General features: G+C 37.7%; 1 protein-coding gene and 1 long non-coding RNA gene across 3 annotated transcripts in view; one reads left to right on the top strand and one right to left on the bottom strand.

Moving 5' to 3' along the window:
* The window catches only part of FRMPD2 (FERM and PDZ domain containing 2), a 56,974-nt gene that overhangs the window by 22,342 nt on the left and 16,869 nt on the right, over positions 1–17,763 (top strand). Inside the window, exons 16-31 of one of the 2 annotated variants that reach the window (XM_033515746.1) lie at positions 745–852; positions 990–1,106; positions 1,575–1,810; positions 2,376–2,480; positions 3,418–3,511; positions 3,980–4,065; positions 4,257–4,404; positions 5,419–5,633; positions 6,495–6,593; positions 7,771–8,135; positions 10,652–10,850; positions 11,725–11,883; positions 12,520–12,694; positions 13,759–13,969; positions 15,138–15,175; positions 17,665–17,751. In XM_033515746.1, coding sequence (XP_033371637.1) covers positions 745–852; positions 990–1,106; positions 1,575–1,810; positions 2,376–2,480; positions 3,418–3,511; positions 3,980–4,065; positions 4,257–4,404; positions 5,419–5,633; positions 6,495–6,593; positions 7,771–8,135; positions 10,652–10,850; positions 11,725–11,883; positions 12,520–12,694; positions 13,759–13,969; positions 15,138–15,175; positions 17,665–17,751 — 2,442 coding nt within the window. Of the gene's footprint in view, positions 1–744; positions 853–989; positions 1,107–1,574; positions 1,811–2,375; positions 2,481–3,417; positions 3,512–3,979; positions 4,066–4,256; positions 4,405–5,418; positions 5,634–6,494; positions 6,594–7,770; positions 8,136–10,552; positions 10,851–11,724; positions 11,884–12,519; positions 12,695–13,758; positions 13,970–15,137; positions 15,176–17,664; positions 17,752–17,763 lie in introns of both variants that reach the window. The other variant, XM_033515747.1, reaches the window with a different exon arrangement.
* Positions 8,833–17,763, bottom strand: part of LOC107206997 — a 91,712-nt gene continuing 82,781 nt past the window's right edge. The window contains exon 5 of the long non-coding RNA XR_001522580.1: positions 8,833–9,146. This is a non-coding gene — a long non-coding RNA (uncharacterized LOC107206997). The remainder of the gene's footprint in view (positions 9,147–17,763) is intronic.

Here is a 17,763-nt window from a genome sequence, read left to right as displayed (position 1 = left end):
CTTACAGGTGGTGCCTGTGGGGGCACAAAATGTTTATACCAGCTTAACATAAATGTTTCTCAACTTTTGGTTTGTTACTTGGATAATATTTTTGTTATCTAATACCTTAATCACACTGTATCTGGTTCTAGTGGATAAGTTCAGACCATCAGGCTTCACAAATGACCATTAATATAACTAAAAATCAAATTTATAAATGGTGCAGGTCTGTATAATATCCTAATCCCAAACCCAACTGTTATAGCAGTGAGAAGAATATATTTCAATAGCCAGAGTTAGGATAGTGAAACTGAACTACCAAACAGTAGATTTAATTTTCACAGATCTCTTACATTATAAGTTTACATGGCCCACCTCAGGTTTCCTGGTTGCATGATGTAGAATGATCAAATTTATCTAATGAGCTTTTATACCATTTCCCTCCTGCAGGTGTTAAATGCTGCAGGTCTATCTAGTTCATTACTCATGCAAGTAAGTAGTTAGGTTACCAAGCCAGAAAAAAATTGTTATTGTTATTGGGAAATTTTATCTAAATAGTGATCAGAGACACCAGCACACTTTAATTATGATCTAAGTTTAAAGCTCTCCCAAGTCAAGACCTTGATCCCCTGTAAATCAAAGCTCCCCATGCCTAAGATCACGTATGAAACTTCTGCCATTGGAGTAAGAGCCTTTTGTGCTCTTAAGATTAATCTTTTTTAATACTGCCACTGTTTGCATTCTCATGCTATCTCATTTTTGCAGGTTTTGTAATTATTGGAGGAGAAAATGTAGGAAAATTAGACCTTGGTATCTTTATCGCTTCAATTATCCCTGGGGGACCTGCAGACAGAGCTGGAAATATCAAACCAGGTCATTTTCCGTAGTTTTTAATTAGAATTAAAATACTTGCATAGTTTAGCTATGTTATATAAAGTTAGCTACTCTGGATGTATTTCCTTATTTAGATGTGCTTTCTCTTGCCTTTATATTTTTTTTTTTTTTTTAAGGAGGACGACTCATCTCTGTGAATAATATCAGTCTTGAGGGTGTTTCATTTAATACTGCAGTTAAAATCATACAGAATTCTCCTGATGAAGTGGAGCTCATCATCTCTCAACCCAAAGGTATAAAGGCAAATGCCTCTGCTGGCTCTGGGAAGCTAACAGTTAACTCAGGAAACTCATTTTAGGCACTGGGATGTAGTACTACCTTCCTGCTACTGAATGCCAGCTAGAACAACCATACACTAAAATAGTCGACTCCTAGGAGGTATCATGTGATGTCTCTGCTACATCAGTGTGAAAAAATCTATTATGGGCTGCCTTGCTGAACACTAAAGGACTTTTGGCATTTCCTTCTCTGACAGAGAGTCATAGTGGTCTGCAGTGAGGAAGCAAACACATTCCTGAATATGTATACTTACAATAGCAGTGCTCCATTTTACATTGACAACTCATTTTATAGATCTGATTTAACAATCAGTTGAAATAGAAAGTTACTTTCTCCTCTTGTGCTGGTTTATAACAATATTTTTCTATAAGTTTACTTGCTATTTGTATTCAACAATGTCTTATTTTGGTATGGCTTTACAGACGTGTATGAAGAAGGATTAAATGAAGACAAGAATCTATCAAGAGGAAACAGCACTAGTGGATCTGAGATCTCCTGTGTAGACAGTGGGAGAAAAAAGATTCAGGATTGTCATACAGCTCTCCTCAAAGAACAGGACACAAATATAGATGAACTTGAGAAGACTCTCTCTTGGAATTTAGCATCAAAATCAGGCCCTAGGATTCCAGTTCCTTCAGCTGATAGCCTGGATGTAGAGGTAACTGAGATTTTGATGCTGCTCAGCAATATTACACACAGCACACAACAAATAACAACATACCAGATACATGTAGAAGGCAACTGTGAAGAAAAAGAGATAGAAAACCTTTAAATAAATTACATTGAAAATGTCAAAATTATACACATGTCGGGAATATGTAAATAAATGGGGAAACTGTTCTGAAAAGTGTTTTAAAATTCTCCTTCCTTTTCCAGTGGAGGGACAAAATTTTGAATGTTTTCTTGCAATCTTTAAGTTTTCAAACCAGTCACAGAACATGCCATGTCTAATTTCCTACTTTTAGACATCCTCCCTATGCATACTTAGGTTATGTGCATTTAGACAGATTGCATTTTGAGTAGCATTAGCATAAGCTTCCAATAACTCAGGGATATAAATGGTACCACTCCAGGTTTACAGTGACAGCAGGATCAAACTTGCTCTCTTCCTTTTTTTTTTTTTTTAAATTCCTTCTCCCCAGCGTCCCCCCCACCCCCCTGCCAACTCTTTGTTTTTAAACCAAGATGCTGTAATCTCATTAAAGTTTTTATTTTTGAGACAGGCAGCTGATTCTTCCCACTTAGCATCTTCATCAGAAACCAACTCAAAGGAAATCTACACAGTGGAACTTGTTAAAGAAGATGGGACTTTTGGAATCAGTGTGACTGCAAGTGTTACTGTTAATCTTTAATTGTCTGTCAAATTGTTACCTGACTGAGAGCAAAGACAGAAGACAGGCTGATAACAGAAATTGTTATCATGGCACATTTTAAACCTAAGTGTCCAACTGATTGACATAGAATGCATGAAGTACTGTCTCTGCTCATTCCCTGGTTTTTACCTACACCATCTGTGAGAGAAGTGTCCTGGCATATAGCACTTGGCAGTACAAGCCCCTTTTGTCCTTACTCAATTTGGGAACAAGATCTACCCCTGCAAGCAGAGTTTGGTCAGGGAGGACAAGAGAAGGCAACAATAAAAAATGTCTGCCACATTTGGATAACAAGTCCTTGTCCTAGCTATTTAAGTTTAGTTTATTCCTCCAGACTGAGATGTCTTTTACAGTTTTTGCTGAAATGAAATGGGAAGCAACAGCCATTTCATTGCCTGCAGAAGAAATTAAAGGCCATTTTTTTCATCTGAATTTGGCTAGGGGATGTAGATGGACAGAACATGATTGTTAGGTTCATCTGGAATTTCTCTGAGTGTCCGAGTTCAGGTCCATGCTTGATATGTTGTCTGAAAGATTAATAATTGAAGAATGGATATTGCACAGCGTAGAAGCTGGGCTAAAGGATAACTGAAAGATGGAAGACCATTTTATGTGAGCATAAGAAAAAATTTATGAATGTTTAGTAAATATTTTTATATAGTCAAATCGAAACACATTGCATTTTCCTGAGAAAATAAAATAAGATTTGTGCCTATGGAAGTATATTACAACTAAATTGGGTTTTGGAGTAATATTCTCTTTCCCTTTTTTCCAATATTTAAAGAAGAAAGTAATTCCTGAAGCAGTTACTTTGCAATGCATGTGTAAATTGCTTTGATTTTTACCACAGGAAGACTATATGAAGACTCTAACCTGTGGGCATGTTTTGCAGGGTGGAATTAACACCAGTGTGCGTCATGGTGGGATATATGTGAAGTCAATTATTCCCAGAGGACCAGCAGATAAGGACGGACAAATAAAGATAGGTAACATGTCTGGCAATAAAACCCTGGCCTTCAGAACTCAGTGTGGATGATGAAACACATTTGGGATTGGACATGTTACAACTGTGAAATGTAATATATTGTCCATCATTCCTTAGCCTGTCTTTGTACTACATGTAGGGATCCCACTGAAAAAACAGAAGCCTCACACCAACATTGTACAGTTACCCTCTGTAGCTGCTATCAGGCTAGTGATTCTGACATCATTGTTACTGTGATAACCAGATGCTATCACTGCATTTACTTACAGCATACTCTGGAATGTTTTAGCTGCTAGTTATAAAATGCTGTACAGCAAGCAGTATTGCTTTCCTATGAATTAATATTAATTTGACACATGTAAGCATTAGGATCTGTTGTAACATGGGCAGCCTCAAAGTTTACACCCTCTGAACCTGAACATCAAAGCAACTTGATGTTCTTGGTTGTTCTTTGTTTTTCTTACCTCAGGTGATCGTCTGCTGGAAGTAGATGGCATCAGCCTCTGTGGCATCACCCACAAACAAGCTGTGGAACACCTTAAGAAATCTGGCCAGGTTTGTACAGCAGCAGAGATCAATAAGATACCCAGTAGACTAAACTGGATTTAGTATGAAGCACAAGTACCCAAGTTTGGCTGAAAGAACCACCCCCGCTCTGCTCCTACCCCATTCCTCTAAACAGAAAAGTAAAAAGACTTGATCTCACCGTGTCCTGTGTAACTGGAACCTGCTAATCATTGTTTTAGATTGCCAAACTGGTTCTAGAAAGGGGAAACTACCAACTGGCAGAGCCATGTTTGACTGCTAATGACAGAAAGGAGGACCAATGTGCAGTAGTTTCTGTGGCAACATCCCTCACAGATGGTACCAAGGACTGCTGCTTTTTGACAGATGGTAAGTGATAAAGAAGAAACTCAGGGTGACTTCCTACAATGTGCAGGAAAGGAATGAATGAAAAGAATTCCATGAAATTTCTGTAGGTTGGAAGGAAAACTGTATACTGAATAAAATGATAATGTTCAATATTAATATTATCAAAAATCAATTCTGAACAAAATATTTCTGATGTTCGTAGAGTCACAGTGGCTAGATATAGCTGAATTTATTCCTAGGCATAAATACTGTGTCTCTCAGCCTTGGTGAGTCTGGCAAGGGGACAGCCCTGTCTGTACTCCACAGCACTGCTGGGTAGGAAGCAGCTGTGTGGATGTGGCCAGGCTGTTACCCAAGGAGAGCCTTATCAGCACAACTGCTGATGCTGTGACAGTGATGAAGCTGGAATAAACTGGAGACTGCCATCACTTGATTTCTTAAAAGCCAAAGATTTAGAGATCACTTACACAGAATTTAGCCAACAAATAAACACTGTATTTTTTACTGAAGGCTGTCTCATAAACACCAAGTCTGAACCATGCTTTTCCATGGGGTAGTTACTCCTCTATACTGAAATTCAGCTACAAGCATGATGTTTGGGAAAGGCCTGATCTCTCATTCTTGATTCTTGGAAAAGCAGTAGCTCCATTTCTAGCTTATGCTGGTTGATGCAAGACCTAAACCAGCACTGGGCAGCCACAGAATAGTAAAAATCTTTGCAACACTTACAGAAGAATGTAAGAAAAAGATAGCATGTGAATCTCTCTATGCCATACAAAAAGCTTTTTCCTTTGTGGGCTTGTACCAGATTATGAACACATGGTGGAATAGATTCCTGTTCTCCCTATTCTGATTGTGAGATTTCAAAGACCTTCAAAGATAAAGGAACACCTAAACCTTCTTTTGACTTTAGTATCAGTAGATCTATCTCTGCAGCACACAGGGAAAAAATCTTCTGAGTGTATAGTTTATACTGGCTCCTCAGGGGTTACCACTCATGATTCCCAGTTTTCTTCCAACCTCTGATTTGAGCAGATAACACATTTGAAGTGAAATTAACCAAGAACTCTGGAGGCCTTGGATTTAGTGTCCTGCAGATGGAAGGAGATGCTTGTGAACACCTTGGAGGAGCTATTGTCAGGATCAAAAGACTGTTTCCAGGGCAGCCAGCTGAAGAGAATGGAGAAATTGAAGTTGGAGATGTCATTTTAAATGTGAATGGGAAACCTCTCAAAGGGCTCCTGTATCAGGTAGCAGGAAGTATTGTTACTGGGGCTCCATCTGGGTAACAGGTTAATAAAGACAATGCATTGAAACTTAATTATTACCAGAGGGAGGCAGAATCTGCATATAATTAATCTGATTTCTATGTAGGATTCTTCTCTAGAACTCCTATGTAGAATTTCCTTTCTAAATGAAATCTGACAGTGAATTTCTTCTGCTATTTAATTTATAAGTTTCTACCACTAATGTATTAATTCTATTGTTAGATGCACACCAGTTGTTAATTAGTTGGAATCTTTGTTGCTGTTATGCATGATTGGAACAATTTTCCCCCTGTGGTCATTTGTGCTTTGTAATGTCATGCTAAATATAATGCCCCAGATTCAAATTTCTATCAGGAGTGGTAGATCCTGTGTAAATTTTTAGCCTGGAATAAGAAATTCTATATTCAATGAAGAAATTAAATGGTAATTCCCCACATGTGGATTTATTTTTTTCATTGGAATATGGAAGTTTGGGAAGCTATGCTGAAATAATTAAACAAAGATGTGTTACTGCCACATGTGGTTTGAATGAATTTGCCTGAAAATTCTGGTTTTTTTCTTCAAGAAAAGAAAATTAATTAACCTAAACCTATGTACCTGATGGTGAAACAGAAGTCTGTAAACAGAACTGACTTTACTTTAGATATAAGTTCACATATAAACTATGGCCCATTTGTATGAAAATCCTTCAGTGGTGAATATTGGCCTTCAGACACTGCTGAGAGGCACAAATACCAGAAATGTAGCATTCACAATAAAAGTCTTCTCCATCTCACTTGGTAAAATGACATGTATAATATACTGTATTCCATCAGAAATATAACATTCCTTCTTTCCGTTTAGGATGTCCTGCATTTGCTAAGAGGAGCTCCTCGAGAAGTTACACTGCTACTTTGCAGACCACCAAAAGGTGTTCTTCCAGAAATAGAGCAGATTGCTTTGGTAAGGCAAAGCTTCTGACAGAAACTTGCTTCTGTAAGCCTGGAAAGACACTACTACATTTCTATCCAGTCTTGAACAAGGCAACTTTCCCTCTTCTCCACGGCCCTCTCCTCTACTCCATTTCTTTCCCTTCCTGATTTCAACTCAACCTGCAGAGTTCAACTGATATTTTCTTAGCAACCAAAATAATACAAATCTGGCAGACCTGAAACATATTTATCCTAGCCAAAAACTTTTGAGTTGCTGTACTATCATTGGAGTGAAACAGCACATACCCAAGCAGGTCTTCTAGTGGTGCTTCTAAAAATGCTCTGCCAGATCCTCAGCTAGAAACTGCAGATATTCTCAAATGCAGCTATATTAACTCCCCAAAGTCAGAATAAAGAATTTTTCCTATCCAGACTATCTCTTAATGAAGTTAAATAAATGAAATAATGGTTTCATCTGGTTATTCAGGTTCTTATGGTTATTCAGGTTCTTATTGATACTTAGAAGAATCTGCAGGGGGAAAAAGAAAATGCAAACAAACAAAAGATACTCCCAAGCCAGAGACACTGCAGAGACTAAAACATTGCCATTTGATGTGCTAGCATTATTACTGCTGCTTCTTGAACACAACACATAACATCTACTCTTAGAAGGAATATACATTTGCACTACTCTTGCTCCATTCAGTACAGCCCACTCATGGTTCCCCTCCCACTAGGATTTATAGCCACCCACAGAGAGACAGAAATGACAGTCAGAACCATCTCCAGATAACAAACTGATTCCTGCTGCTCTGCTGCAGTGTGCCCTTGGCTGATTTCTGTGGTCAGACTTGACAGGAGTCAAGTCTGGGAGCTACTTCCATGGAATGAAGAGAACATAGACACAACATTGAGGCATGATATGAACAGAAATATTAAAAAAGAACCTCTAGAAAATAATTAATTGTGAAAAGTGATCTGGTGTAGTAGTTTTGATTGTAACTCTTGTAGACATAAAAAATAAGAATTAAGACAAAAGAGTTATTTGGTGAGAGAGTACCCTTGATTTCTCCTTCCTTCCAGATACAATTTTGCATTTTCCCATTCAGAAGTTTGTTAATATTGCCTTTTCAAAATATTTTGCTCTTGAAAGAAAAAAGATGGGAGATTAAAAAGGAGTTACACTAACCTTTCTGTTTTTTTGATAGACTCCAGCACCATCTCCAATTAAGGACTTTGTGGCAGAAATGCCAAGCAACAGAGAGGCAGGAAACAGTATGGATCAATCCACCAGTGACGAAGGTAGCACCTCTCCAGACCTCGAAGATTGCCTCGATTCTCCAGTGGGAGAAGATTTCAGTGAGCCTCCTGAGGATGACAGCTCAGCTTACGATGAGCAGGAAGCTGAGTTTCAAGAGAAACCCATACAGAAACTCCCAACTTCCAGAGAGAGTTTCTATAAGCATCTTTGGAAGATTCATCAAGAAGCTTCCAGTTCTGAAATCTTCCACTCTCTGGAGGAGGAAGTGAAGCAGAACTGCTACTCACCATGTGAATTTGGACAGGTCAAAAGGTAGGGAATACCAAAATCTCTTCTGAAGCCTTTCCTTTGACTCTTAGAACTTTGAAAGTTAATTACTTAGGTTTAAGTACAGGGCTCTCTGCTTCTAATCACTCCTGATCACTGAAGATTTTGTTTTATCATCTTATTCTGACTCACTTAATCTGCTTTCCCTATTCACCCTCATCTTATTAGAATTTTGCATAAGTCTGCGTTACAAGATACTTGTAAGACTTTTGCACCACTGTAATCATTTATGCTGTTCAGCTGAAGGTGGTTGCCATTTGAAATGAGTGAAAAGGCTCTTGTTCACCTAAACAGGAAACAAATAATTTTTTATTGATTATATGATTTTACTTTCATTTTTTTTCACAGTTTACCTAAATAGGCACCAAATTTTTTTCTTATTGTGTGATCTCTTAATTTCAAATTTTTTCATAGGAAATAAAAACACCTCAGAAGACAAACTGTGATCAAGGAGGAAAAAAAAATAAAAAATTCTGTTTTCTGGTCTTAAGAAGCCAATAGAACCCCTGAGCCAGAGGAATTATACAATAAAGTATAGTGCAAATAGACTCAGTCTCCTTTTACACTCCTTTGGATATATCAGACAGTTGCACAGAAGACAATCCATTCCATTTTCTTTCCCAGTGCAAAAAATGTGTAAATTATCAGAACACAAAGGATTGATGCGAAGACAAATTGAAAATGTTCTAGAGGCCTTTAATTTACAGCTATAGTAATTTTATTGAGAAACTAATTTTTATTTCTCCCAACAGTCACTTGAAATAATTTTGCTACTTTTGGCACTCATGAGGCACAGCCCCAAACAGTCCAGTCTGGCGAGTGACAGCACCACCTGACACTGCAAGTCAAGTGGGATCATAATGGCATTTCATCCTTTTAGCTTCTCTTTGTTGAGTGCAGAAGCTTCACTTGATTCATGAATGATGCTCCACTTAATTATCTGCTTCTCTGCTTCTGAGAACAAAACCAGCAGAAGTATGTCCGCAGCAAACATATCTGCCAAGAGATAATACAGATTCAACAAAACTAAGTTTATTGTGGGAAAATATAAATTTCAAGAAAAGTTTTGGATTCTTTCCAAGAAGGAAGTTCTGAAATATTTTTGTTTGATACATTTTCAGTATCATTTAGTATTAGCAAATGCTTTTGCATTTTTAAAAAGCAGCCAGAGAAATTTAGGATGCCATACATTTTAAACAATATTTTAAACACAATCTCAATGTAAATCCTTCCAGCTAAAACCACACAAAATCCCCAGAAGGAAATAGGCATTAATAAAAGACTTCCTTTTGATTAATGAAGAAATTTCTCCAGATTGCTCAAAACATTTCATGCAAATGTATAAATTTCCTGGTATGGATTTTACAGAGATCCTCTGTGATCCCATACAGGATGGGCAATTTGTTTTCATTTTAGTTGTCTATGTTTGCTTGGGAGATGATGGACAGTTCACTTCTATCAAAGAGCGAAATATCCTGGCTGACTGAGATATGAATGCCATTTTAGGTGTTTTTAAGATGCATGAGGTTAGCAATATTTCAATAAGGATTGATATGAAGAAAACATACTTTTAAAAAAAAAGTGTTTCCAGAATTTTTATGAGCTTTAATGGTAAATTTTTGGGAGACAATGCCACAGTTGTCTACTAGGGCTCATAAAGGTTAACAGTCAAAACTATTAAACACAGCATGTATGATTACTGTTTGGGCTTGAACATCAAAAGTGCTGATTACTTTGTCTGCAATATAGTGGAATACAAACAATAATAATTTAAATTCAATTAATTTAATGAGTCCATTGACATTTCTTTGAGAACTCACATGCTTCAAGGCAGGCATAAGAATAAAGTCAAGCTTACAAGGAGGAGTAAGGACATCTACTTTTCATAAAGAAACAGGAACCACTTCATATTTCATGTTTTGGATTTGTACCCAGTTACCAAGGAAAGACCTGTAGAAACCAGAAAGGTGTCTGGCATTCCTTTTTTCAGAAAAATGCTAATATAAAAATTGTAGTGGTATTTTAATGTCCATACTGCTTACCAGAAAAGTTAATTAGTTTCTTTATGGAAGATGAAATGATTAATGGTCTGGGCTTTGTCCAATTATTCTTTTTGAGAAGTAACCAAAGTACTAATTAATGCCTTTAAAAAATTAAAAAAGTACAAGATTTTTCAAAGGTAAATAATGAAAAATTTTCAATCTTTCAAGTAGCTTAGCAAAATATTGATTACTTATTTGGTTTTATACTACCATTGGAGGATTCAGACAGCAAGTCAATACTGTAACTAGTAATTCAGTTCAAATGAAAATAAGGTAATACATAAGCAGTGGACTTTTCAGCAGCTATCTAATAAAGCATATGGAGGAAAACCCCAGCACTGCAATCTTTTTATTTTCCAGCCGCATATTTAATAAGAGTCATGATGACCAATCGAACACAAAATGTATGCCTGAAACTCTCTCTCTAACCCCTATTGATGAAGAGTATCTCACTGTCAGCTCAATGCCTGTGACCCCACTTCCACGAAGAGGAAGCTCTGAGACAGTCTCTGCAACCACTGCGACCCCACAGCCACGTGTCTGTGGTCCCTCGTCATCATCATCCCTGCCTGACAGAGAGACACATGACAGTGACAATGAATGGGAAGACGTGGAGGAGCCAGAGGAAGAGAAGGAAGAAAATGAAGATTGCACTCAGGTATGTGATGGGCACCAAATTTCCAACAAGTAGAATACAAGGGAAAAGAGACAATTTTAAGAATGTTAAAGTCTTAAACATTAATTTTAACTGATTTTCTATGCTATTTACACATTTTTCACATGGCTTTTTTTTTCTTTTTTTAATTTTCCTGAATATCCACAATCTTTAAATAAGCCAGACCTTCCACTATGCCTGGCTCTCCAGAATTCTTAACCATGTGCCTTAAGGCTATTTCTTTTTTCTTGACATTTTACTATTTCTCCAGCTTTCCAAAATTCTACATTATTATTCTCAGTGTACAAAGGCCTAAAAGCTCTCTAATAGCTTCTAAAATTAATTGAAGTCAGCTACTTGAGTTTTTTCTGCCATGTTTCAAGGCCATGCAGAAAATCACTTTGTTACAGTGATATTGCTGTAATGTCCTGATAAGAAAGTATGATCCTTGTGCTAATTACTATTCAAAATATATGGCTCAGTCCTGCCAAATGCTGAACATCTTGCATTCCGACAACACTAATGAGCTCTGAGTCCCTACTAATTGGAGAACACTGCAGACAAAATTTAGCTCCAGGCATTTCCTTCAGTGGGACAGCATAGCAGTTACAACAGTCATCTCTGCACCCTGCTATCGCAATGCTTGTCAGCCCAGAGGACTCCAGGCCTTTCTTTAGACATTCCAAATGCCTAATCCCAGGTCCTGGTGGCATTCTCTGCTTTCTTAGGCCCTATAAATCAATCAACATGAACCTCCACAGTTCTGGGATATGGCAGAACACCTTTTGCACACTCTTGTACCATCTGAGGATCTGATTCCTACCTACATATAAAAATATGGAAGATGTTACTGAAGCAACTGTGCTTGTTTTAATAGGAAATGGAGATCTTTGTGACTTTGACAAAGTCAGAGAACAACGGTTATGGATTCTCTGTAGTTCTTAACAAAATGGACACCTGCCTGTACGTTGATGAAATCTTGAATGATCCTGCCCTTTCTGATGGAAGATTGAGAAGGGGAGACAGAATCATTATGGTACAGTATTTTTTTGAATTCATGCAGAGAAGAAAATATTTGCAGATCAATTTCATTTAGCTTTGGCATTCTTCATTTGGTATCACCCATTTATCATGTATTTAAGTATGTAAATAAATAATCTAATAAATCTAATTCTGCTCACCTCAGTTTGATAAATTTCAGACTGAATAGATTGTATGGCCAGGCAAATAACATGAATGTAGGAGCAATTCAAGACAAGTGAGACATTAAATGCCTTCCCAATTAAATGACATAAACTGAATTAATGTAATAAGGTGATAGGTGACACACAAAGGATGTGGGAATTATGCCCTTTGTAATGTAAGAATAAAACCATTTTTTCAGCCTGGTTCATGTTCAAGTTTTTGCATAAGATCCTCTTTTTGCAACAAGATCTTGAGATTCAATGTGAAAAAAGCTACTTTTATTAAAGCTCTGCATTCAGAAACGTGAAAGTTAAAAAAAATATTACTGCAATCTTAACTGTTTAATTTACTGACATTAAATACCACAGCAAAGCAACAACAAGGAAGTAAAAACTAATTTAAGTTCATATGTAAGGTTCAGAGTAGAGGGAGAAGTAAATGATGGTCAATGAGATCTATGACATGATTTTACTGGTTTATCATTTAGGTGAATGGAACTGATGTCACATCTTTGCCATGCAATGAAGTCCTGACTTTACTGCAAAGTTCTCCTCCAGATCTGCACCTTGTGGTTGGTCGTGCTGACAGTGACCCACGTCCCCCAGTTAGGCCAGATGAGATTCCTGAAATTACTCTCACAAAGGGTGCCGATGGACAGCTAGGTGTGTAGTAAATGCTGTATTTTCTATTTTGGACTGAATGATACCATAAGATAATCATAAGCAAGTGTGGTCTTGAATCAGTATTATCCAAACTGATTTTTGGACTGACTTAAACCACCTTTATGCTCTTCATGATCACCCATGACCAAGGAATGAGAGCTTTATTTCAGGCAACACCTATGAGGGAAGACAAATACCTCTTATTAGACGAATGAAGATAGGTGGAAAAATGATCTTTGCATTACTTCCCTATTAACTGAAGTTTCTGGCAGATTTCTAGTCTCATAGTTTTATGTTACTGATAAACATAAGTTTTGGATAGCTGGAAAATAATGTCTACTACCTGTAGAGACACATAAAGATCTATTTGGAGGGAAAGAAAAGAATTGAAGAAAAGGTAAAGTTTAAGAAGGATGAGCCTCAGGTTGAGACTACAGTTTGTTATTCAAAAAAGTCTCCACTTGAATCTTTGATTCACCACAGACACAAGGCTTTATCTACATTGAGCAATACAAACGATACAAGAAATCCCCACAATGTGAGTATCTTGATATTTCTGTAGCATGTTATGAGTACTGCACACAGATAAAACTGTAGACTCAGGATGGCTATATTTGTTCTTGTACAACATCCTGTTTCCAGGTAGGAACTAGCTTTTTTCAGAGATTCTTGAATGTTGTTTGCACTGTGTAGGCCTCCACTGCCAATGGCACCCTGATGACTGCAAGGCATTTAAATGTGCTGCTAATGAGGGAGCTGCTGCTGTGCAGTGTCCTATTGCAATGGCTACTGAACATCAGGTGAAATAAAGCACTACAGCAGCACTGAAACACAGAGATGGACACCACCATTTAAATTTTTCCATACTTTTTTAACATCTAATGGCATTTCACTTTTTCAGTCCAGCTTATACACCCCATCTTAGTGGAGCAAGACTGTTATTTATAATGTCAGTGATTTCTTCAGCCTATCTTTCAATGACTCACATTTATTCCACTTTAAGTCACTGACAGTGAAATTCAAAACACTCTGCCACAAAAGATGCTTTCTCTGCATTATTTTAGGCTTGAAGCTGACAGGAGGAGCTGGAAGCAAGTTACAAGGTATTTATGTGCTAGAGATAGTGCCTGGCTCTCCTGCCAGTGTGGAAGGCAGTTTGCAGCCACGAGATCAGATTGTTTACATCTGTGGACTGTGCACTGAGGGCATTAGCCTGGATGATGCAGTGAGAGTGTGTGAAGCTGCCACCCAGAATGTTCAAATCAAAGCCACCAGGTAAATCTGAGCATACTTGATCCTAATGCTGAAGCAAGTTTCTAAATTTTATATCAACAAGTCAGACAACACAAAACAGAAAAATACTTTATCTCAAGGTTCTGAATGTTTCTATTTGATAAATAACATTCATAAGATAGCTTAACTACTTGCAATTACAACTACTGCAGTGAGTAAAAGTAGACTCATACAACACAAATGAGAAGTCATCAAATTTCATCATCCAAAACTAAATGTGGAGTCTTTAACTGTGAGGCTCAGCACCATTTTCATATGTCTTGTTCTCTAGGGAAAATCTTTATATTTCCATCGCGAAGTGTCAACTTTCCCCTTACCATCTGAAATTCACAGCTACAAGCAAGAAACTACTTATCACCAGGAATTTTGAGATAATTCCAACAGCCAAACATTTTAGAAAGGTACTAAAAATGCAGCATTTAACCTGCAGCATTACCAGAAAGTCTTTCCAGGCCTGAACAATAATTGGCTGTAAAGGATTTCACTCATCAGTTCATGGATGCACTTTATATTCATTGTGTTCTACAGTCTCATACCACACCAGCTCAGGTCCTGGACTGATGCTGAAATAGCTTCCAAAGATCTCAGAGGAATGGTAAAATATTAACCCAAAGCAGCTGAGTAACTGAGTTACATAACCAGAGCACGTGATAGAACGGCAAACCAGCTGTCTTAATACAGTTCAAACTTTCATCACTTTTTTATTAATTTGTGCTTATATCACAGAAGAAGGAACTGCCACCTCATTAAACATCTGGCTGTACAACAAGTTAGGCAGCACCTCCTGATTGTCAGAATTTACAAACTAAGGAGGTAAACAGAAATAGGGTAAAGGAAATTACAAAAGAGCATTCCCACTTTATACAGGGGGTAACCAAAGCTGAATTCAAAATGGACCAGAAAGCAGTTCTGTCTTGGGCCAGGTGATTTAACATGCTTATTTTTTTCCAACACATTTAAATAAAATGTTTCACTACAGTCAAATATTTTCATCTATTGATATCAATTCTCTTCAGAAAAGCACCACTAACAAAATCATGAAAGGACAACTACTATTTAGACAACTGAATTTCTAAAAATAATTTTCATATGTGCTTTACAAAGCATGCAGCGCTTAATGGCTCACATATTTCACTTTTTCTGCCCCCAGAAATGGCAATCCAGTGGTTCCTATAGAACAGGAAAATAGTAAGTAAGGCTAATGTTTTTGGGTTTTAGTTCAAAACATGCTTCTGATTTTGAAAATAATCATAAGGTATTGATTCATTGCATTTAAGTTATTAACAAATTGTAACTTGGCATTCAGTATTTCTGTTATGGCCATTTTAAGGGTCTGAAAAAAATTAGCTGTTTAAAGACAGAAATAAAATGTATAGTTCTCTGTAAAGAAAGTAATTTGTTGCATATTCAGTTTCTATTTTTTTAATTTGTTATTGAATAGGAATTTTATATGGTCATGTTTCAACATCTGTTTTGACTGAAACTACTCTCTAAGTAGTTTTCCAGCACTTCTTGAGCCACTACTTAATATGAGCCACTACTTCATCATCTAGACCACCTTTTAAAACTGCTATTAATAAACTATATAAAATCAGCAGGCAGCACTAATATCTGTAAGTTAATATAAAACCATTCCTATCAGGGGAGATATTGGATACTCTAACTGATACAAAACTTCAGTAATCACCTGCTCTACAAAGACTTGACCAGAATTGCTCTAGCAGCGAAAGGAGGCTCAGCAAGCACAGGCTGCACCTGCACCCTCAGGTGGAAGGAGAGGTATCACATCTAGGTCAGCACATACAAAGGGTGTTAATCATAGTAGTAGTAGTAGTACTGTCCAATGCACACTTGGCTGCAGCACTAAATCAGGCCTAACCCCAGTTTCATTTACCTGACTGGATATCTCAATGTCTGTTTTGTTTATAAATCATGCAAAGATAACCTTAAAAAGTAACCCTGGACCACAACTGTTCACATGCCTACACTCCTCTGGATACTGGCATATGGTTACCTGAAAAGCTTATTCCAAATCAAGTTAGTTACAATTTCCTACTTTAAAACACATAGCCATGCTCTTGTTTCTATAAGCTGAAGCAATTTTCTACAAGATATGCAGAAAGTTATGTGTGCTCTCAGTTAACACGAAAGAACTAAAGCACAACAAATGTATATCCTGGTAGAACCTTGCTTACACAGCCTTGTGTGCGCTTTGCAGATTCTAAGATTTCTCAAGATACCTTCAGATAGGTAACTGTACCTGATCCACCTCTGATAGAGTTATGAACTCTATACTGGCACAGTTATGTGCCTCTACTATTAAACAAGATGTGTAAGGTCCTGCACATGGGTAAGAGCAATCCCAAACATAAACACTGGGCAGAGAATGGATTGATAACAGCTGTGAGAAGGACTTGAGGGTGTTGGTTGATGAGAAGTTGAACATGACTGAGCAATGTGCAGTCACTGCCCAGCAAGCCTGTCCTGGGCTGTAGCAAAAGCAGTGTGGCCATCAGGTTGAGGGAGGGAGATTCTGCCCCACTACTCTGTGAGACCTGACCTGGAGTGCTGCATGCAGCTCTGCGGCCCCCAGCAGAAGAAGCACTTTGACCTGTTGGAGCAATTTAAAGAGGAGGCCATAAAGATGGTCAGAGGGCTGGAGCATCTCTCCTATTAAAATAGGTTGGGAGAGTTGGAGTTGCTCAGCCTGGACAAGAGAAGACTCTGGGGAGACCTTACAGCACCTTCCAGTTCCTAAAGGGGCTACAAGAAAGCTGGAGAGGCACTTTAGACAAAGGTGTGTAGCTGTAGAACATGGGGGAATGGCATCAAACTGAAAGAGGGAAGGTTTAGATTAGATAGTAGGGAGAAATTCTTTACTGTGAGGGTGATGCAACACGGGAACAGGTTGCCTAGAAGTTGTGGACACCTCATCCTTTAAAATATTCAGGTCCAGGCTAGATGGGGCTTTGATCAACCTGGTCTAGTGAAAGGTGTCCCTGCCCATGGCAGAGGGTGGGAACCAGATGATCTTAAAGGTCCTTTCCAACCCAAACCATCTATGATTTTATGATTCTTCCCTTTTACAGGCACTTGGGAAAACCTATAGTAATTTTTTATTTGGTGTTCCATTTGCTATCATCGCTGATAGATTCAAAGATAAATCTGTAGTAATTCATTATTAAGAAAGCAAGTCATGATTTTTATAGGCTTAGAACACATACTAAAATTGCAATTGCAACAGGCAGCTTTTTTTTGAACTACAGGATATTCACTACTTTCCATAATTCACACATTAAGAGTATTTTGTGGAAGACAGCTAAGATCACCAAAATGGTAAAGAAAAACCACTAAACTGGGGGAGGGGAGGGGCTGAGGTGGGAGTGTTCCTTCATCTGCCTGATCACTGCCACATGTCTAGATTGTCTGGTGTCTGTTGTTACAATTTTTAAAATAGCAATGGCTAAGATGCAGTATCTCTGCAATTCATGACTGAAATGTTTGTATCTCTGTGCAAACTGGCAAACTTAATCATGCAGTGGTCTCACACTGCTTAATATAGTATCAATATTGGATATTGATGCTTTGTTTATAACCTAAGCACAGAGTTTACATTCCATGTGAACATGAAGTTTAGCAGGAGGCCTGTCAGAACAAACATATGTGTATGTTTTTAGGGCCACCAGCTGAAACAGAGAAAGCCAATATTTCCTTGTCAGATGAAAACCTGAACTCTCAGGAACAGCATCTGCTTCATCAACATGGTAAGGAACTTC

This window comes from Parus major, chromosome 6 (genome assembly GCF_001522545.3).
Source record: "Parus major isolate Abel chromosome 6, Parus_major1.1, whole genome shotgun sequence".
Classification (NCBI taxonomy): domain Eukaryota; kingdom Metazoa; phylum Chordata; class Aves; order Passeriformes; family Paridae; genus Parus; species Parus major.
Note: the sequence above shows the minus strand (reverse complement) of the source record. Positions and strands in the feature narration are given on the sequence as shown.